This window comes from Euprymna scolopes, chromosome 13, assembly GCF_053919585.1.
Source record: "Euprymna scolopes isolate OS-2025 chromosome 13, ASM5391958v1, whole genome shotgun sequence".
Taxonomy (NCBI): domain Eukaryota; kingdom Metazoa; phylum Mollusca; class Cephalopoda; order Sepiida; family Sepiolidae; genus Euprymna; species Euprymna scolopes.
This window is the reverse complement of record NC_136494.1, coordinates 47,288,226-47,307,741: the sequence shown is the minus strand read 5'-3', so window position 1 is coordinate 47,307,741 and position 19,516 is coordinate 47,288,226. Positions and strand designations below refer to the sequence as shown.

Genomic DNA, 19,516 nt, shown 5'->3' with positions numbered 1-19,516 from the left:
TAGACATACAGAAAAAGCGAACACACATACATTTTTGCTTTTATATATATAGATTAGCGGGGGTGCCCGGCATTGCAGGTGCGTGTAGGGGTGAAAAAAGTGAAGGAGGAGAAGAATATGAAAAAAAAAGTATTAGTATGCAGGTAGGCTCGAACCCAAAGCCTTGAGGCGAAGGCGGAAAAGAAAGTGAAAGAAAATGTGATATCTTACCGCGATGCTAAGAGGGCAGAGGAAGAGAGAATCATTGAAATTAAACGATTAAAAAGTTAAGTGAATGATGTGAAAGAGGTGCATAAACGTCCCGTGCTTAACTTTGGCTGCAAAGCCAGTTAAGCTTTCTGCATAGCTCCCCCATAAAAGGGGAGTGTCCAAATGAATAGCAAATGTCTGATATGACGGGTTTTCACCCCAAATTGATCAAAGCTCATTGCTTTCTGGACGTCCTTGGCGGGAAAGCCAAGGATCTGACTTTGTTTCAATTAGTTTCACTTTATTTATACTAAAAAGCCAAACAAACATGCGAGAAAACAGAATAGCGGGAATTTTCTAAAAGTCACTCAAATAAAAGATGGACACGACGTCCCTTCACGAATCATAGATATTATAATCTAGGGAGTATATAAAAAGTTCTAAGAATTAATGAATGAACCCCCCCCCCCGAGCGCCTTCCCCCAAAAAGCCTTTGCCGGGCATACAAACACACATTTTCGTTTTTATATTATAGACTAGCGGGGGTGCCCGGCATTGCCTTGGTGTTTGTAGGTGTGTTGGTTGGGGGGGTCACAAAAAAAACGACGTTAAACTTCTTTAAAAAATCGGAAAAACAAAAAAAAACTGCCCAGCGTTGCCCATGTAGTAAGGCAAAGGTGGAAAAAAATCCTGACATGTTACTCTGCCATTGTAGGCGAGTGAGTAACAGAAAAGTGTTTTAATTTAACAAAAAAAAAACTTAATTGACAGCTGTGCGAATTTCATGATAAGAGGTCAAACATATCCCGCAGTTAAATTTTGCTACGAGGCAGTTTTTTTATGTTTTCTTTCCCCAACTTTGGCTGTTTGTTTCCCCAAAGATGTTGGTGGTGTGTGTGTGGGGGAGAACCAGCTCCCTAGTGTCCCAATGAATAGCAATTGTCTGATATAAGTGGCTTCCCCACATTGATAAAACCTTATTGTTTTTCTGGACACCCCTGCCATGAGCTGATATTCAGTTTCGCTTTTTTATACTGAAAAGCGAAACAAAGATGCGGCGATTGAAAAAAATCTTTAAAAAATAGCGTGTAAAAGTCGCCCAAATTAAAGATAGATGCAACCTCCCTCCATAACTCATAGATATTATAATTTAGACAGTATATAAAAAGTTGTAATAATGAGTGACCCCACCAAGCGCGCCCCGTAAAATTGGATTATGTATACAGTTATGTGAGAGGGTTGACACTTTCTGTGAGGTGACCTCACAGAAAGTGTCAACTCTCTCACATGCTCTTATGATGGTGACGGTGGATCACCTGGTCTGATCGCTTGAGCTGGTACTTGGAAATTTACCTTTTTCTATGGTTTGTATAATTTCTGCAAATTTCTTCTTTTCATTTCTTGATGATGTAGTTACTTGAATTTGTCTATCACTGTCACTGGCGGTCATATGTGATTTTCTTGAAGACAGACACTTTGCTGCCTATAATTGATTTGGGAAAATCTTTTGCATTTTTGTTGCTTTTGATCCTCATTGAGTAAAATTTATTGACCATTAAGCTCAAAGATGTTACTTACAATATTTTGGAATGGTGTGATTGAATGCTCATTGGTGATCATTGTCTCTTTGGTAATCTTTCTCTGGTGTTCACTGCATAGTTCACATGACCTTACTATCATTTCTATGCATTTGTTTATTCCTCTCCAATAAACATTACTTCTTGTTTTTAACTGACATATTTTTATTCTTTGATATGCATCATAGATTATTTGAAGGATTGTGTTTTGCACACATTTTGGTATGATTATGTGCTCACTTCTAGTGACTAATCAGTTTTGTACTAATAGGCATTCTTTCAAAGACCAGAAGTTCCTAATAAGTTTAGGTGCATCTTTCACATTCTATGGGCATCCATTTATACTTTAGCATTGTCAATTCTTCATGTTTTTTCTCTACCTTCTTGTAGACCTATTTGTTTCTGTGCTGTTATATCAACAATATGTATTTTTAGGTCAAAATAAATTTCTTCACCTTCTTGGCTGTAGTGTTGATTCTCATCTCTTTACCTGGCTTGCATGATTTGAGCATCACATGGTTGAAGAGTTAGCAATATTATTTGGCATCTTGGAGGTCCTCACGCAATGTTTAAACTAAGCTAGACAGCAGTTTTCATGCATGTGGTTTTTCAAGTTTTGGAAGGTGTCATCATACATTTCGTCTCAGCATCCTTCTTGATTAGTAATCTCTTTTGTATGATAGAACTTAGGCATTGGATCGTACCTAGGAATTGCTAGAATTTTTCTCGGTTTGTACATGTAGACTTTGTTCTAAGCTTGTCACATTTTTCTCGACCAGGATGTGTAGCATTTTTATTCCAAATAAAACTATAAAACTTTGTCTTATTTTACATTTTTCCTCATTTAAAACAAGACTGTACCTTCGAGCTGTGTATATTTCTAATTTCAATCTTCTTTTATATTCTTTGACTATTCTGCCACATATGAATTCGCATATCATCAGATATTTCTATGGTTGCTTCACAATCTTTCAGTATTTGGTTTAATTTTTGCTGGTATATCTTGCAAAATTTTTAAAAATAAATATCTAAATATCTATATCTTCCGAATGGGACATTTCTCTTTGGGTTTTGTGGTGTGTTCTCATCCTACTTGTTCAATGGTTTGGAATTCAAACATATTCATAACTCAAAACTTTGCAGTCTTCTACTTGCGATTGCATTTGCCCAATTTGTTTACTTTTTTGATAACACTCATGTCTTCCATTTTATTTAGCTCTTTCTTCAATTCATCTCTCAGGTGTAATAAATATTTGTGCGAACCTTTTCTAGTTTCACACAAAAACACGCGTTCACATTTCAAACCACGTTTCTTGTCATATACATACGTGCACACAAACATACGTGCATATGTACACACACATATATTCACGTTCACGTACATACACTCACATTCACATGCATACACACACACATGTACGCACACATACACACACATAGGCAACGTCACTTCCCTTTAAAGGAAATCCACACATGGACAAAAGACCACCGGAAACAACTACAAAAGCAAGAGACCTGAGCTGTTTCCTCCTTTTTCGATTCGGCTCCCGACCTGGGCGGTGACGGGCCAATCGCTCACTGTGGGGTGAGCACCTCAAATCACCTGCTACTATGTGTGGGGCAAGAGCCAACAGACAGTACGTACACCTTACACACTTCCTCTCTCCATGGCCTGGATTGATTTTCTCTCTCTCTTTCTACAACAATAGACTTTCCCTCTCACCAGCTAACAGTGAGAAACACGCCAAACTGGATTGACTTTCTCTCTCTCTCTGCAACAATAGACTTTCTTTCTCACCAGTTAACAGCGAGAGACGCACGCCAAACTAAACACGTGCTGTACACTTTTCTTTCATTTGTTTCTTCATGAAATAAATTCTAGTTCATTTATTTCAATAAACACATTGTTCGCTTCTTCCTCAATTCAATTCATTTTTCCTATTTTGTAGGACTGGGGGATATATATAATATATCCACCAGTCCGCTACATATTTTCTTAGATATTGGATCACTGGTGTTGTATTCTCAACAACATATACTTTTTGTTTCCAATACTTTGGAATGCTGTCAGGATATTCATTTGTTGTATACAAGTCATCTTCTTGATCTTATCCATTCTCTGCTTATTGCATAGGGACAGATATTGCATAGGAACGGATATTATATATTTGTTGAGTGTTCATGTTGGTGACAGAGAGACGGTATAATTTTAAAGTGAGACAGGGTATATTCTTAATGCAGACTGTGACATGTATTACACAACGAGAGGGATAGACATTTATACATTTTACAGTCTATGAATCTTATATAACATATATTTTCTTAACACATATATTTTAGAGATGAGGATTATCAGTTCTTTTATCATAAAGAAGAAACAGTCATTACTTATAATAGCTGAGGGAGACACATTCTTAAGATGATGAAGACACATTACTTAGATGGGTTTATACACAAAGTTCTTATAAATGATTCACGATACCTTTGTTTGTAGAATGACACAATACAAGACGCTGTTACAAAATGATGACATCCTTTATTTCTTCACCGATCAATGATTTCGCATCAAGGAATTCAAAGTCCTACATGATTTCAACTTCCAACCTTTCGCCTCCAAAGGTTGGTTCCTTCTCCCCAATGCCCGCTTTGTATTGACACTGCCCCGGCACTACTCATCTTTAACTCTTTGTCTCCTAAAAATTTTATTGAGAACTCATCTCTTAGCCATGACATCATCATATGGCCAACATGCAGATCAATCACATGGCCTAGACATGCTTTACATGTTCATTCTTCATGTTTGAACATGTGCCCAACTCACGTGTTCTTAAACTCACACATATCTCCAACAAGATTTCTCTAACCTATTTTTTTGACTAACCTATTTTTCAATAATGTATAACATTTTCTATTGTTCGTTTTTAAATTCTTTATTTTAATTTCATTTTCATAAACAGAATTGAATCTTCAAATTCCTTTTTCAATAACATTTCTAAACAACGAATTCCTTTTCAACAAACATATCTGTTATTTATTTTAAACTCTCCTGAATCTTAATTCCAAACCTAGCTTCCCAGTTTCGAATTCTCGGACTATCCTATCTCATTTTTACTTACAAGAATAGGGGACCTGTTCTCGTAACATGCTATGGTGTTCATTTTTCTTTGAAGCATTTAACTTTCTATATTTGCTGTATGGATTCTGATGTCTAGCACCATAGAAACTTCCTAGATTCATTTTATGTGGACTATGTTTTCTGCTTTGTTGTATGTGTTTTAGTGAAGCAATATTTTTCAAAGTGCTATAAGCCATGGCATCTTCTGCATTTTTGTTAAAGATATACCATTCTTCTTTTTCTGTGGCTCCTTCCACACCTTCTACACTAGTATATGTTATCTCATGATATATTCCAGTTTTTATTTCACTATTGTCTTTATAATATGTGTATCTTTTGTAGTAGTTTTATATGCCCTTATGCTTTCAATAGCTATCTTTAGTGTGAAATTCAACTTGCTCATAAGATTTCCCCTTTCATTTGCACACTTCAATCCTTTTATAATTCTTTCGAGAATTTTTTCATCCTTATTAATCCTAAATTCTCATCAGTCTAAATTTGTCTGCAAATATTCATGCTCAATAAAATGTAGTTGTATTTTAATTTTTACCCCACATTGTTGATAATAAAGTACAATGACATAAAGTCAACCTATTGAATGAATGCGCAACAGAATATTTGAACCCATTTCTCTATTATAGGAAAAAGTTTTCACATATTCATCATGGTGTACTAATTTTTTCTTATTTGTGAGGTTGTTATAATGCATCATTATTGTTGTGCTATTTGACATATTGGTTTGTACAAAGTTTTCTTAGGGAAGTAACTCGTAAGTTTATCACACATTAGTAGGAAATTCCTAAAACAAAAAAAAGATTGATTTTATTTATATGTAAATGATTTTTAGGATTTTATTTGTGCATATTAAATATTAGAGTTAATAGATAACTAAATTTATTAGTAGTAATTTTGTACTTATTTATCTTTTATTTTCTCCATATGTTATAGATATTTTTCACCACTAAGAAATAATGTATACATTTTTCTCCATATGAAAATGTTCCATTAATCATATAAATTAATTCATTCAATTATACAGCTTTTATTCATCTCCAAAGTCTTGCTCATTCTGGAAACTTTTTACAGAATGTCAAATTCTGGAAACTGGAAAATTTTTACAGAGTGTCAAAAGATGTTTGAAATTGGTGGAAGTTATTCAAGTAATGTGCAGAAATGTTCAAAGTTATGTTAGAATTAGCAGCACATTTAATAACAGCTTTAATAATAAAGTGGGAGTAGATTAGGCTATTGTACTAAGTGTTGCTTTTATTTGTGTTTTGGAAGTGTTGCTGAGGGAGTTCAAATGAGATGCTGTATTTTGAGGAATTGTCTATGATATAATGGAAGGTCTACTTATTATTTAGAAAAATTCTATGGAAAGTAAAGATCTGAGACTGGATATCACTAGAACCAAAGTGAAGATCAATGGTTGTAGTGTTGAAAAGAGTAAACTTTTGCTGTTCAGTTGTTGGAATGAAAGTTGTGTGCAACTCAATTTTTTATGGTACTTGTAATCAATGGGTTTACAAGTGCAGTGGGATTACAGGCAGGTTGAGAGGTAATAATTAGTTTGCGTGCAATAAGTGTAAGACAATGGGGATGGATGAGAACTAAGATGTGGAGAAAGTATATTTGGATGGCAAAGCTCTTGAGGTTATTCAAAAGTTTTGTTACCTTAATAATATAATTGAAGTAGAGGCAATGATTGGTGCTAGTGTGGTTGCAAAAGTTGTGAATTAGAGCATTTCTGCCATTACTATCCAGAAGAATGTTACCATTTTCGACCAAGTGGGGCGTTTATCATGCATATGTACACAATGTGATAATGTATAGAAGTGAAACATGCCTAGCAAAGGTTGAGGACATATGTTGCATGGAAAGAAATGATACGCGTGTGATGGATGTGTAATTTGAGTTTTAAAAACAAGCTTAGATCTGATGATCACAGCAGTAGTTTAAAATCTGGATACTATAGAGTGATGTATGAAAAACAGGAGACTTTTTTTATATAGTCACATTGAAAGAATAGATGAGAGTTCTTGAGTTCATGGTTGTAGACCAGACAAGATCAGTTCATAGAGGAAAGCCAAAGAAAACATGGGAGAAAGTGATAAAAATGGATTTGAGAGAAAAAAGGATAAACAAAGACCAAGGATAATTTGGATGTCAACTTCTGAACACATGGCAGTTTAGAAAAGATGCTAAACTGAATACTATGATTATAAGAAACTAGTGAATGCAGTTTTCAAGGTTATGAGCTTTGCTGATATGCTCTTTGAGTACACTAAGAATCAGTACTTAGCGCCTATTGCTTGATGATGACAAAAACCTGCTGAAACAGTGCTCCATGTACAGCATTCAACAGGTGAAAATCAGTACTTGAAAGAGGCAGCTTCAAAATTAATAGAATGAAAATGAAATAAATAGCTGATGAGAAAGAGAATATCTGAGCAACAAGGCAAATACTCATACAGTGTCTGAAAGCTTGAAACTAACTCAAACTTCACGCAACAAGTGATATCACAAAAACTGTTCTAACCCATTAATATGACATGTAGCAGATGCCACTTTCATTTGCAATGCCCTTTGAAAATGGTAACATTCTTCTGGATAGTTTATGGAAACAGAAGTTGTGGCAGGTGTTGAAAGAGTTAATATAAATTTTCCTACCTTAGTGACAGAACTGACATGACTATAAGATAACGTATATCTGTTATATGAAGAGTCACCAAATCCCTGTCGACAACTTTATAAAACATGCAAGAGAGGATACATGCAATACACATGTTCGACTTCTTGTATGGCTGCTAGACATGATCAATGACGAATTGTCAAAGCAGCATGCTCCTTGCTGCAGTGTATTGGATGGATAAAATTGGTCTTCCATATGAAAATACATCACATAATTATGTCTCAACTGTCTACATTACTGACTGTCAGTCATTCAAAATGTGTTATGCAGCAATGTCAATGGCTTAAGGCCATGAGTTAGACCATTTAAGACATGGAGAGAATCAATTAATCATGAACTGCTCCTAGTAGGCAGCACAAACAAAATGGCAGCATAGAGGAAAAGTTAAAAGTTATTGGCGAAATGTTTAACTTCAGTATGAAACATAAAAATGAAAATAACAAAAATAAAATGTTCATATAATGCAATGAAATAATTAGATTTTATCACAAAAACATCTTTTTCCATTTTTTCAAAAATTCTTCAAGTCATCAGATCAAGGTAAAAACAGAATAACTTAATTGAGTTTTTTTTGTAATTTTGATGTTGATTAGTAAAAATATTTGAATAAATAATCAATAACAATTTAATATCATAATAAAATTAACAAATGAATAAACAAAAATAAAAATATGAAGACCATTTTAATTACAAAGTTTTATTCTTATTTATTTTTATTTTATTCTAATAGAAACAATGCTATTTTAGTATAGCCAAGTACATTTAAACAGAGTACACAACCTTTGTCAATAAAAATATAACAATCTGTTATTCAAATCTAACATACATAAATACAAATTAAGAAATTAGAAATATATATTTTATAAAATAAATATTCAGATATAAGATTATCTTTTTTAATTATTTAGTTTGAATAATTATCATTCTACTGTGTGATTAAATCTTTATGAAATCTTAATTGCAGGGTTTGGGATTAAACTCACAATCAATAGTGCTTAAAAACATTTACATAGCAATATTTTATAAAAAACTCCAAACATTAAAGTTATTTTAAAGCAACTTCTTTTAGCACTGAACAGAAAGATTACTTACCAAATTGACATTGAATGTCATCAGGCTCACCATCATTATCCAATCCATTGGAAATGGGAGGTGGAGAGCTAGCAGTACTAGCCATGGCACTATTAGCCATTGCTGCTGTAGCCTCTCTTTGTAAAGTTTCAAAATTATTTCCTACTCGTCCCCCACCAGCAACCTGTTGCTGGGGGCCCCTTAACTGAATACCTGGCAGGGGGGGCCGTTGATTAGGACCACCATCACAAAAATGTACACCAGCTTCTCCAGAGTTCTGTAGATAATCACCACAGATGAAACATACTTCAATGTTCTCATCTATATGTCTCTGGTTTCTCTGATTATGTACTATATTTCGATGACCTCTTTGATTACGTCTGTCCACACTTCCTTGAACAACTCCACGTTGATTGCCTCTTCTGTAATTAGGAAACCAATGAGTACGCTGCACATAACTTGCTGTATGAGCATTGCGCCCTGGAGGAACTCGAGGCCGTTGTGCCTCTTGAATGGGAATCCTCCGCAAAATCTGTTGGTCAAATCGACCACGAGAACTGTGATAGCCCATTAAAGCTTGGCGGCTTCCATGGTTCACAAAATGTCCATATCTGGCACCTTGATTGTACATGGCTGTTCTCAACTGATCTGAAAACAAAACAAAAATAAACTTGAATGTTAAATATTTTTTAAATTGATATCTGTGCTCATATTGTTTTTAATTATATATTTAAAGCATAAAAGTTTTTAAACCTAATATTAAACTAAATGCAACAGTCTATTTGTATATGACATTTTGTTCTTTTAGATTTCTTTAATGATAATCTTACATTTGAATTGTCACATTAAAAACATCCAGCTGTATCTTTTACTTGTGTACTATTTACAAACATAAGTTTTATGAACTTTTTTTTTCTTTATTAAGTCATAGTCATAAAATTGTTAGCAATAGACAGAGACTACAAAGCTAATTAGACCATGTATGAAACTTAAAAATATCATGACAGCACTCCGAAAATGTGACAGTAATACATGTTCATTCATACAAGTCTGAGGCAGCATGTTCACAACACATGTGAAATGATATTACCGGTACATCTCTGAGCAAACACCAGTGCAATTATGCAGAGGGTCTAATGTGAATGCATATTGTGACAGGTTTGGTCTGTTCAGCCACAGCCCAGGGCAGTATTTGCGGGGAGGCAAGAATCATGAAATAATCTGTAGGCAAAAGAAGTAACTGTTACATTCTGGCGAGTAGACAGCAGATGTCATCCAAGTAGACAGCAGATGTAATCCAAGGAGACAGCAGATGTAATCCAAGGAGACAGCAGATGTCATCCAAGCAGATTATATACTTTAGAGAGAACAGGGTCATGGCAAGGAATATGTAGTATATATATTTGATGGCACAACGAAATTCAAAAAACACTTTGCTAACTCCAGCGAACATTAGAGACCCGTAGGGACAAACCATGGCTTTGTCAGCAAATGCCATTCATGAGGAACTTGATAGCACAGGATATGCAACACGTAAAACTCCTTATTAACTCTGTTGGATATATAAGACAAATGGTTGTCAAATCTGAGATTGCTAAATATTATTACTCCTAGATAGTTATGACATTTCGGAAATGGCACAAATATATCTTGAAACCAAATCTCATGGACAGGAACAGGAGAGAGATATCTGGAGGACAATAGCACAACTATTTTTGCTGGGTTGAACACCACGCTCCAGTCCCCCACCCACTCAGATACAAAAACAAGCAGCGACAGCAAGGATGTCAATGTTATGCAAAGGTTTGAGTGTGACACCGAAATTTATGTGTCATTTGCAAAAGAGCTTGGGAACAGTCAAGATGTCACAGTTAAAATTGTACTGTCGATTAATGTTGTTGACGAAAAGTAAAAATAACGTTGATGCAATAACACTTTCTTGTGGCATACCAGCTGAGACAGGAAACTCATCCAATAAACAGCCAGTGACTAAAGCCTGCAGTCGATTAGATAGATAGTTGCAGATCCAAGAGAAGAGCTTGCCTCAGATGCCAAATGAGGGTTGTTTCTGCTGCAGGGCTGAGTGAGGAACAGTTCCAAATGCATTGGTAAGATCTAAAAATGCCAAAATTGTGCATTTCTTAGCCTCAAGTTTAGAGACAAAGTCCTGATAAAGACAGGTAGCTATTCCACAGCAGAATGTGATTTTAGAAAACCGAATTGAGATGGATGGATGAGCTTATTTCCTAAAAAATGTGGAGTAAAGCAGTCGTTCACAATGTGATCCATAATCTTGCTAAGACAAAAAGTCAGAGAAGTTGGACAATAGCTAGATAACTTTGATCACCTTTATGCTTGTAGACCGGAATCATAGTGGAGGTCTTCCATAGAAGAAGCATGTGATCAGATACAAATGACAGATTAAACAGGAGCCTTGATAATGAGCAAGCACACTGATTGAGCAGATTATCAGGCCCCATACTGTTTCCAGTGTCAAGTTTACTCAGTTTTGCGAAATAATATCTGGTGTGAACTGAATATCAAGTAAGTAAGAGCATACCTGTCGACGGTGTATAGTGCCGATTAAGAAACATCGCTTTATCAAATGATATACTGATGGTAACTGTTCCTTCTATCAAACAGGTCAGGAATGACATCAAGTGCCGATGAGGATTTCTGGAGTTTTTTTGTCAAGTCGCCAATAATTGCATGACAAGGGGGCTACCAATGATCTTGTTTTCCCTATGACAATAACTGTTTGCCTTGTTACACTTCATTTCAGAAAACAGTTTTGTGCATTTCGAAACAGTTGTAGATCATACTCAGAACCATGCGATTGATATCAAAATAAGGCAGATTTCTTCATCAGGGACAAGCGTTGGAATTCTAGTGTTACAAATAGCAATAAATGATTATGTGATCTTGTAGCAGGTTTAGACACATGAGTGAATATTACCAAACCAAGCTGAGATGTTAGAAAATCACAAGCAATATCAAGATTGTCATATTCATAAAATATATCGGTGACATAGGCAAAGTCAATCTGTTCTGGGCTGTCAGGAATTTCATTTGAACTCATAGCATCATTTAAACTAGAGGAAGCAATTGCATGATCCGATGTAACTAAATATGTCAGGCACAGATATTAAAATAATATCTAATAAAGACAGACATCCGGAATTTATATAGTTATAGAATTTCGTCACAGTCTTTAGAATTTGAGTCAAACCAAGGTCAATACAAAAGTCAGTCAGATAAGAAACATTATGCTCATCTGGGTTAGTTGCTAACGAATTTGTGTTCTGACAGTTGAAATCGACAAGTATCACACATGCAATGTTGTGTGATACACAGTATGAGCCAATAGATGATTCGATGTGCAGCAAAATAGACATGTCAGTACTTGGTGGTTGATATGCAAAACCAGTCAGCAAATTTGCTGAGTGGGTAGAAATAGATAACCAGATAACATCATGATCTTTACACACGAGGGAATCAAGTCTTTTAAAAATGCCATTGTTTTTAAAATAGATCAGAAGCCTGCCAGGAGAGGCATTAACATGCCAATCTCTGCATAAAATGACATGTCCAGGAATATCCACTACACAGTCAGGCACACTAGAATTTAAGAACATTTAAGAAGCAAAGATATACAGAGGGAGGCTAAGCAAACAAAATAGAAGTGTACTAAAGGAGAATTAAAAGTGATATTAATTTGTATTAACTAAAATTATCAAGAACAAAGTTATTAAAAGTCTTTTAACTGATATTTTACAAAATAAGAAATAATGCTGCTTTGTAATGTAGCAGAGTGATGTTAGCTTTCAAAAATTTAACAATTTGTCTGTACTGTACAAAAAATGTATAATGTGCCAGCTCTCTGAAAAATGTAATGTTACTTCCAGATTTGGTATAAGAAACTATAGGCATCACAAAGTAAAATAATACTAAATGTAACTCTTGATAAATAGCCAATTTAACAATGTCATACAAACTGTGGTTTTGTCAATGTAGTCTATCTGCTACCTAATAGAGTGTTTTTGCTGAGTTAGTATAAATACCATCAATCCTGTTTATTCTTGAGATTATATGTTGACTGGGCAAACTTAAATGATGCATGGTGTTATTTCATGTATGTATGCTAAATACTTTTAACTGAAGGTGGTGTGGGCCACATTTTGAATCTAACAGTGCTGCAGATAAGTTTGACAAATTTATATTGTCTTTCACTGTTTGGTTTTTGAGAAGAGAAAATGTGGTTAGTGAATATTTGCATACACTGAAAAAACTGATGCCATACACTTTAATTGGTTCGAAGTTGCATAATTGCATTCATCAGCTATGGTAAATATGACAGATTTATTTGTTACTTTTGAAAATTAACATGATGAAAACAGCAGTTTAAATACAAAAACTAAATTTTTAAAAAATAATTCAGTTTATAATTCTAAAGATCGGATGCAAAGATGTACAGAAATATTTAATTTACACAGGATTTTGCTGGCAAACTAAGTTAAAGATTTAATAATTTTAATAATAGGAACAACAATTCAATAGAAAAGTCATGCTTTTCTTCAGTTTATTTGAATTTTAATGCCATATGAAAGTGGATACCATTGATCACATTTTTTTGATTGGAACAACTGTAAAGGGTTTTTTTAGTATAAGGATCAACAATTCAGCAGAAAAAATTGTATGTTTTTCTTCAGTTTGTTTGAATTTTAACAGTAAAAAAACATTGATCACATCTTTTTAGTTTGAATACCTCAAAAGGATTTTTTTAGTACAGATTGTTTAGTTTAGACAAAGATACACTAATTGTGATAGAATTTACTGTGAATATCAGCTTAGTTTGTTTTAGGTATTATTATTGTTGTATATATACGAGTTTATCATAAGGTTTACAAAAGAAATTAAAAAAAGACACACTCTAATTTAACATATATGTGGGTATATAGATGCTACCAAGAGCTGATTCCCTACCCCTGTATTGTATTGTATTGCATTCTTGACATGAAAGCTGTTAAAATATCTGACCAGTGTGTTACCTCTTGGAAAGAAAACCATTTTTGCTTTAGTTGAACAGTGATGGTGTCACAATATAACAGGTTTCTAGTTGACCACATAACTAGTTTAGAGATAGATTTTGTGTCAGCCTGCCTAGTAACCTTTTCCCTCCCTATTGGACTATTGAGGGGCTTTTGTATCCAGTCTGTTCAGAGTGCAGGGGATTGAGTGTTGGTAGTGAGGTCTCTTTCAAACTAAGGCAATAAATTTAAAAACTAACACATTCAATCTAAAAATAAGGATTTTTGTTGACAAAAATCATGTAATTAAAATTATTATATTTTGAATTTTTTGTATATATTTAAATTTTTTATTCATAAAAATTCATTTTTATATATTTCCATAAATTTTCGTCCATCCAGCGATTGGACATGTTACAGAGATTTTTAAATAGCAAGTAACTAAATAAAAAAAAATGAAAAATAAATATTTTTATAATTATTCTCCATACAGCAAATCTTCTTTGGCAATTACAGCTGCATGTTGCCTTTGAACATTGTTTATGTTATAGCTGTTATGGATAGAAAAATCTAGAATATTTTTATTTTATCAAGAACTGGTGAAGATTTGAAGATGATTAACGAAAAATTGTTTAGGAGTAAATTTTTTTATCAGCCTAGTAACACCTTCCCTCCCTATTGGACTCTTGAAGGGCTTTTGTATCCAACCTTTTTAGAGTGCAGGGGATTGAGTGCTGGTGGTGGGGTCTTTTTCAATTTTGGGTTTGTCTTGAAGTGACTCTACCTTTCTCTCCTTTTCCATTATTATGCCTTCTACTAATTCTCACAACAATCACCTCACAATTTCCTATAGAGATCTCAGAAAAAACTTTCTCGATTTCCAGTTTTTTCTCTTTGACAAATTTCTTCATATCCTCATTTTTTGTGAGTCTAATCTACAACTTTTGTTGATCAAATTTAAAACTCATTCATTCAGTTTAAAAAGCTCAAACATTTAATTTAAAAACTAAGGCATTCTAGAGCTTTTATCACGCTGTTATAGTCCATAGCATTGCTTATTATTTCATAGATCATTGTTGAAATAGAATTGATTAAGGCGAAGAAGTTTTCGGGGTTATTTTCAATTTTGCTGTTGTTTGTAGTACACATAGTTTTCGGAGGTTAGTTTTCAGTATTTGTACACTTTCTCTTAATTCGGAGTAGTGGGTTCCACGTCAAATCTGTCAGTGCATTTCGTTTTTCTTTTATTTTAAGTTAATAAAATTGTAGTGATGTGTAAAGAAGAATGAAGTAAAAGAAAACAGGTTTTATCAGCTCAAAATCAATACATGTTCTGACTAGAATCGAGTTAATATGGCAGAACGGCTATTTCCAGCCAAGAGGGATAATTACAATATTTATTATAGTTAAGGAACCAAAGCTGATTTAAATTATAATAAGGAAGCTTTATACTTTTCTTCTTTTTTTTTAAATACGATTGACTAAAATTCTTTTTTTATACTCTAAATAAAAAAATAAAACGCTCGATTACGCAATTAATACAGCCGAGGCCAGGATTTTGTGTGACTTGGAAACCTTTAAACTGTCTAAAACATTATATTTACAAAAGCTTGTTCCTTATATACTATAATCAGCTTTCGTCATACTCAACAAAAACTGACAAAATCGGTATTCTTTTCTTTCACTGTCAACTGGGCCATTCTTTGCAAGGAAGCGGTTAGTTTATATATTGACATTTTTGCAAAGTCATCCATGCCACACGATACAGATGTTTTAAAGGCGTTTGCTAAATCATTTAATTACGTTTTAAAGGCATTATTTCGAAGCACCGTAACATTGTAAGTTTGCCGTGAGCCAGTCGACTAAACTGTTTTTTTTTTACAACTCTTATTCCTATTAGCGTTACATGTTCGAGCCTGGCTACTGCGGGTAATTTTTTTTTTTGTGTGCTCGCTCGGGTACTCAATGCTATTTGCATTTTTTATAAGGGGTATGGCTCACATGGGTAATAAGTATTATTAAAGGTTTTGTTTTTATTTTTAAACACAATTAGGTCACAAAGCAAAATAAATTGTTTTTACCTAATTTCCCCCAATTGTATTTTCTTTAAGGTACATATATTTAAAAATGTTTGTATATACTTTAAACACTAATAACTAATGCTAACTGTTTTTTTTTTTTTTTTTTTTTTAGAAAATACATCACAAAACAAAATTAATTGTTTTTGCCTAATTTCTCTAATTTTAGTTTCATTTAGGCATATATATTGAAAAATGTCTGTGGACAATATTTCATTCAAAATTATAAAAAATTTCTGTTTATGTTAAATTTTAAAAGTTTTACATTGTTTCAAATTATAAAGTGTTCTATTTATCTTGTTTATTGTTATGGCGAGATGAGCAATTCACCGCCGGAACTTTTTATCGAAAGAACATTATCACCGGTCACCGGTTGTGAGAGCCTTCCCTGGGCGGGAACACTTAAAAACGTAACATGCTGTCTCTGTAAATATTCTCAATAAACTTCTCTATTTCTTTATTACTTCAGAACCTCTTTATTCATTTATTTTCCTTGTGGAATACCTTTCTTGAATATCCTTTTATTACGGTCACCCACCGCAGGCGCAGGATATATCAACTGGCGATGAAGATGAGATACGAACTGTAAATTCATCTAAAAAAAACAAAACAAAAAAAAAAACAAAGAAAAAACATGTGGTAACCGAGAACATTCTGAAAATTTTTGTTCACAAAGTTCACTTTAAATTGAAGAAAAAGCTTCTTAGAAAGTGAAAGACTGGTGTCTGCCACAAATTTACGCAAGTAAAAAATAATTTTTATATTATTGACGAGTTAAACTCCGTTTTTCTCTTTTTAAACTCCCAAAGAGTTGACGTTATATAACGTGTGTGTGTGTAAATTGTGACTTTCTTCATGATTAACGGACGTGTTTTTTGTATTTGGTTAATACGATAAAAAACCAACAAATGAACGATACTGAGGAATCTGTGTTTATTTAATAAAGAAAATTTTTAAAAGAAGTTTACGTGTGTCTGCTGAAGTAGAGGAAAAAAGAGTCTCGTGAAATTTTGTCAAGTGTTATTTTAACGGTGATTTTTTTTTTTTTTTTTGAACTTTCCTATGTGTTGACAATTTTCTATGAAAATAAGCATCTTGTTTTTGAACAATATTTTTTTTTCTTCTCTGTGGTATACGTTAACTTGCTATTGATACATGTAAAAAGAAAATGACATCGGAACAAATAGCGACGTTGACGAAAACATTAACTCAGAGTTTAATCGCTCAACAAAAAGCTCAAATGGATTTTCAAAAACAAATACTAATTCAACAAGAACGTTTCGAAACTCTTGTAATACAACAAACGACGGATAATCACTTATTTTGTGAAACGATTTTGTCAGAAAAATATAAGGAGGGTGCATCCAGATTTTTTTCGGCTGAGGGTATAGCGAACTCGCTTTCAGAGTTTAAATATGACCCAGAAAAAGGTGACACTTTTCCAGCCTATTATCGTAGGTTTGAAACGATATTTACAAAACGATGCAAGAAGTGGTCGGATGAGGAAAAATAACACTATTACTCCAAAAAATGGGCACAGAAGAAAATACTAAATTCACGAATTTGATATTGCCTAAAAAACCGGAAGAGATCTCTTTTTCTGAAATGGTGAAAATTTTGTGTGTCATATTCGGTGAAAGAGATAGTCTTTTTCATACACGGTATAGGTGTTTAAATATGTCAAAAGACGAAACTGATAACATTGTCACATATGCGGGCAAAGTCAACGCCCAGTGTGAACTGTTTAAATTAAAGGATTTATCAGTGGACATGTTTAAGTGCTACATATTTGTCCAGGGACTGACAGCACCGAAGGACAAGGATTTAAAGTCAAGGATATTATCAATCATGGAACAAGACCCGGAAATGAACTTGCAAAAAGTGACAGAAGAATGTCAAAAATTGATAAATGTAAAAAGAGACACTACAAGGATAGAGGGAAAAGTCACATCCCAAGTCCAGGTAGTAAAACAGAAGACATTTCCAAAAGACAAAGGGAAAAGTTTTGAATGTTGGAGTTGTGCGGGTCCGCACTTAAGAAAAAACTGCCCTTATAAAGACCAACGTTGTACCAAATGTGGCCTAGTGGGACACCGGGCATCCCACTGCCGAACTAAGCAAGACAAAAGACGGAAATGGAAGCCAAAAGTAAATGTGGTCTTGTCCAAAGAAGAAATAAAACAAGGAGGGAAACGGAAATTCGTTCACACACAAATAAATGGTCACTCAGTGAAGCTACTTTTAGACACAGGTAGCGACATATCAATTATCGACGAAGTGACCTGGAAGAGAATTGGTGGTCCAAAACTGAGAAAAACACAAAAAATTGCAAAAGGTGTTTCCGGAGAGCGATTAAAATTCATGGGAGAATTTAATTGCAGTGTTTCTCTTGGATCGAAAACTTTTTCCTCAAACCTTTCAGTTGTTCCAGGAATAAATTCTTGCCTTTTTGGAATTGATTGGATTGTTTTGTTTGATTTATGGAAGCTACCCATAAATTCATTTTGCAATAATGTAAGAGCGTTGGAAAAGAAAAATTCCAAACAAAATGACCATTTTCTGGGAGTGTTAAAAAGTGAATTCCCCAAAGTTTTTTCAGAGGGATTAGGAGTGTGCACCAAAATTGAAGTATATTTGAATTAAAACAGAATGTAAAACCTGTTTTTAGACCAAAAAGAAATGTGCCTTTTTCTTCAAAAGAAGATATTGAAATTGAACTAAAAAGACTACAGAAGGATGGTGTAGTCGAAAAAGTTGACTATTCTGAGTGGGCGAGCCCCACTGTGTATGTTAAAAAGAAAAATAAGAAGATTCGGGTATGTGCCGATTTTTCTACAGGCCTTAATGACTGTCTGATGGATCATAGTTATCCACTTCCATCTCCTGAAGACATTTTTACAAAGCTGAATGGAGGTAGAATTTTCTCCAAAATCGACTTATCGGAAGCTTACATTCCAGTGAAGAATTTTCTAAGTATCTGTGTATCAATACACATCTAGGACTTTTCCGACTAAAAAGACTTCCTTTTGGATTAAAAGTGGCCCCAGCACTATTTCAGCAAATAATGGATACGATGCTTGCTGATTTAGATGTTGCAATCGCATATTTGGATGACATCCTTGTCAAAAGTAAAAATGTATAGGAACATAAGGAACACATCAGAGCAGTTTTCCAAAGAATTGAGGAATTTGGTTTCAAGTTAAGTGCCAAAAAATGTGAATTCTTTTTAAAACAGATAAAATATCTTGGTCAAATTATCGACAGCCAAGGCAGAAGACCGGATCCTCAGAGAACAGAAGCAATCGAGAGGATACCAGCACCCAATAATGTTGCCCAGTTACAATATTTTTTGGGTTTGGCTCAATATTATGCTATTTATATTCCAAACATGCATAAGTTGAGAGCACCATTGAATGATTTGTTAAAAAAGAACAAAAGTGGATTTGGTCAAAAGAATGCCAAAATGCGTTTGAAGATATTAAGAAATGCCTGCTATCAGATTTAGCTCTAGCACATTTTGATCCACAGAAAGAATTGATTGTTGCATCAGATGCAAGTTACTATGGAGTAGGAGCAGTTCTTCTCCATAAACTTGAAGATGGATCAACAAAGCCAATAGCCCATGCATCCAGATCACTTTTGCCGGCTGAAAGAAACTATTCTCAAATTGAAAAAGAAAGCTTGGCGATTATTTATGCCATTAAAAAATTCCATAGATTTATTCATGGAAGGATGTTTACTTTGCAAACCGACCACAAACCCTTATT

The 19,516-nt window shown here is 34.0% G+C and overlaps 1 protein-coding gene across 3 annotated transcripts in view; it reads right to left on the bottom strand.

Moving 5' to 3' along the window:
• LOC145292008 (uncharacterized) overlaps nt 1-19,516 on the bottom strand; it is a 313,669-nt gene that overhangs the window by 132,197 nt on the left and 161,956 nt on the right. The window contains exons 1-2 of one of the 3 annotated variants that reach the window (XR_013869533.1): nt 16,254-16,425; nt 8,666-9,292 (exon numbers count right to left, since the gene is read on the bottom strand). Coding sequence is in view for 2 of the 3 variants with exons in the window: in XM_080137996.1 (XP_079994122.1) it covers nt 8,666-9,292; nt 16,254-16,344 (718 nt within the window). In the remaining variant the exon portion in view is untranslated. Of the gene's footprint in view, nt 1-8,665; nt 9,293-16,253; nt 16,426-19,516 lie in introns of those variants that run through there. The other 2 variants (XM_080137996.1, XM_080137997.1) reach the window with 2 other exon arrangements.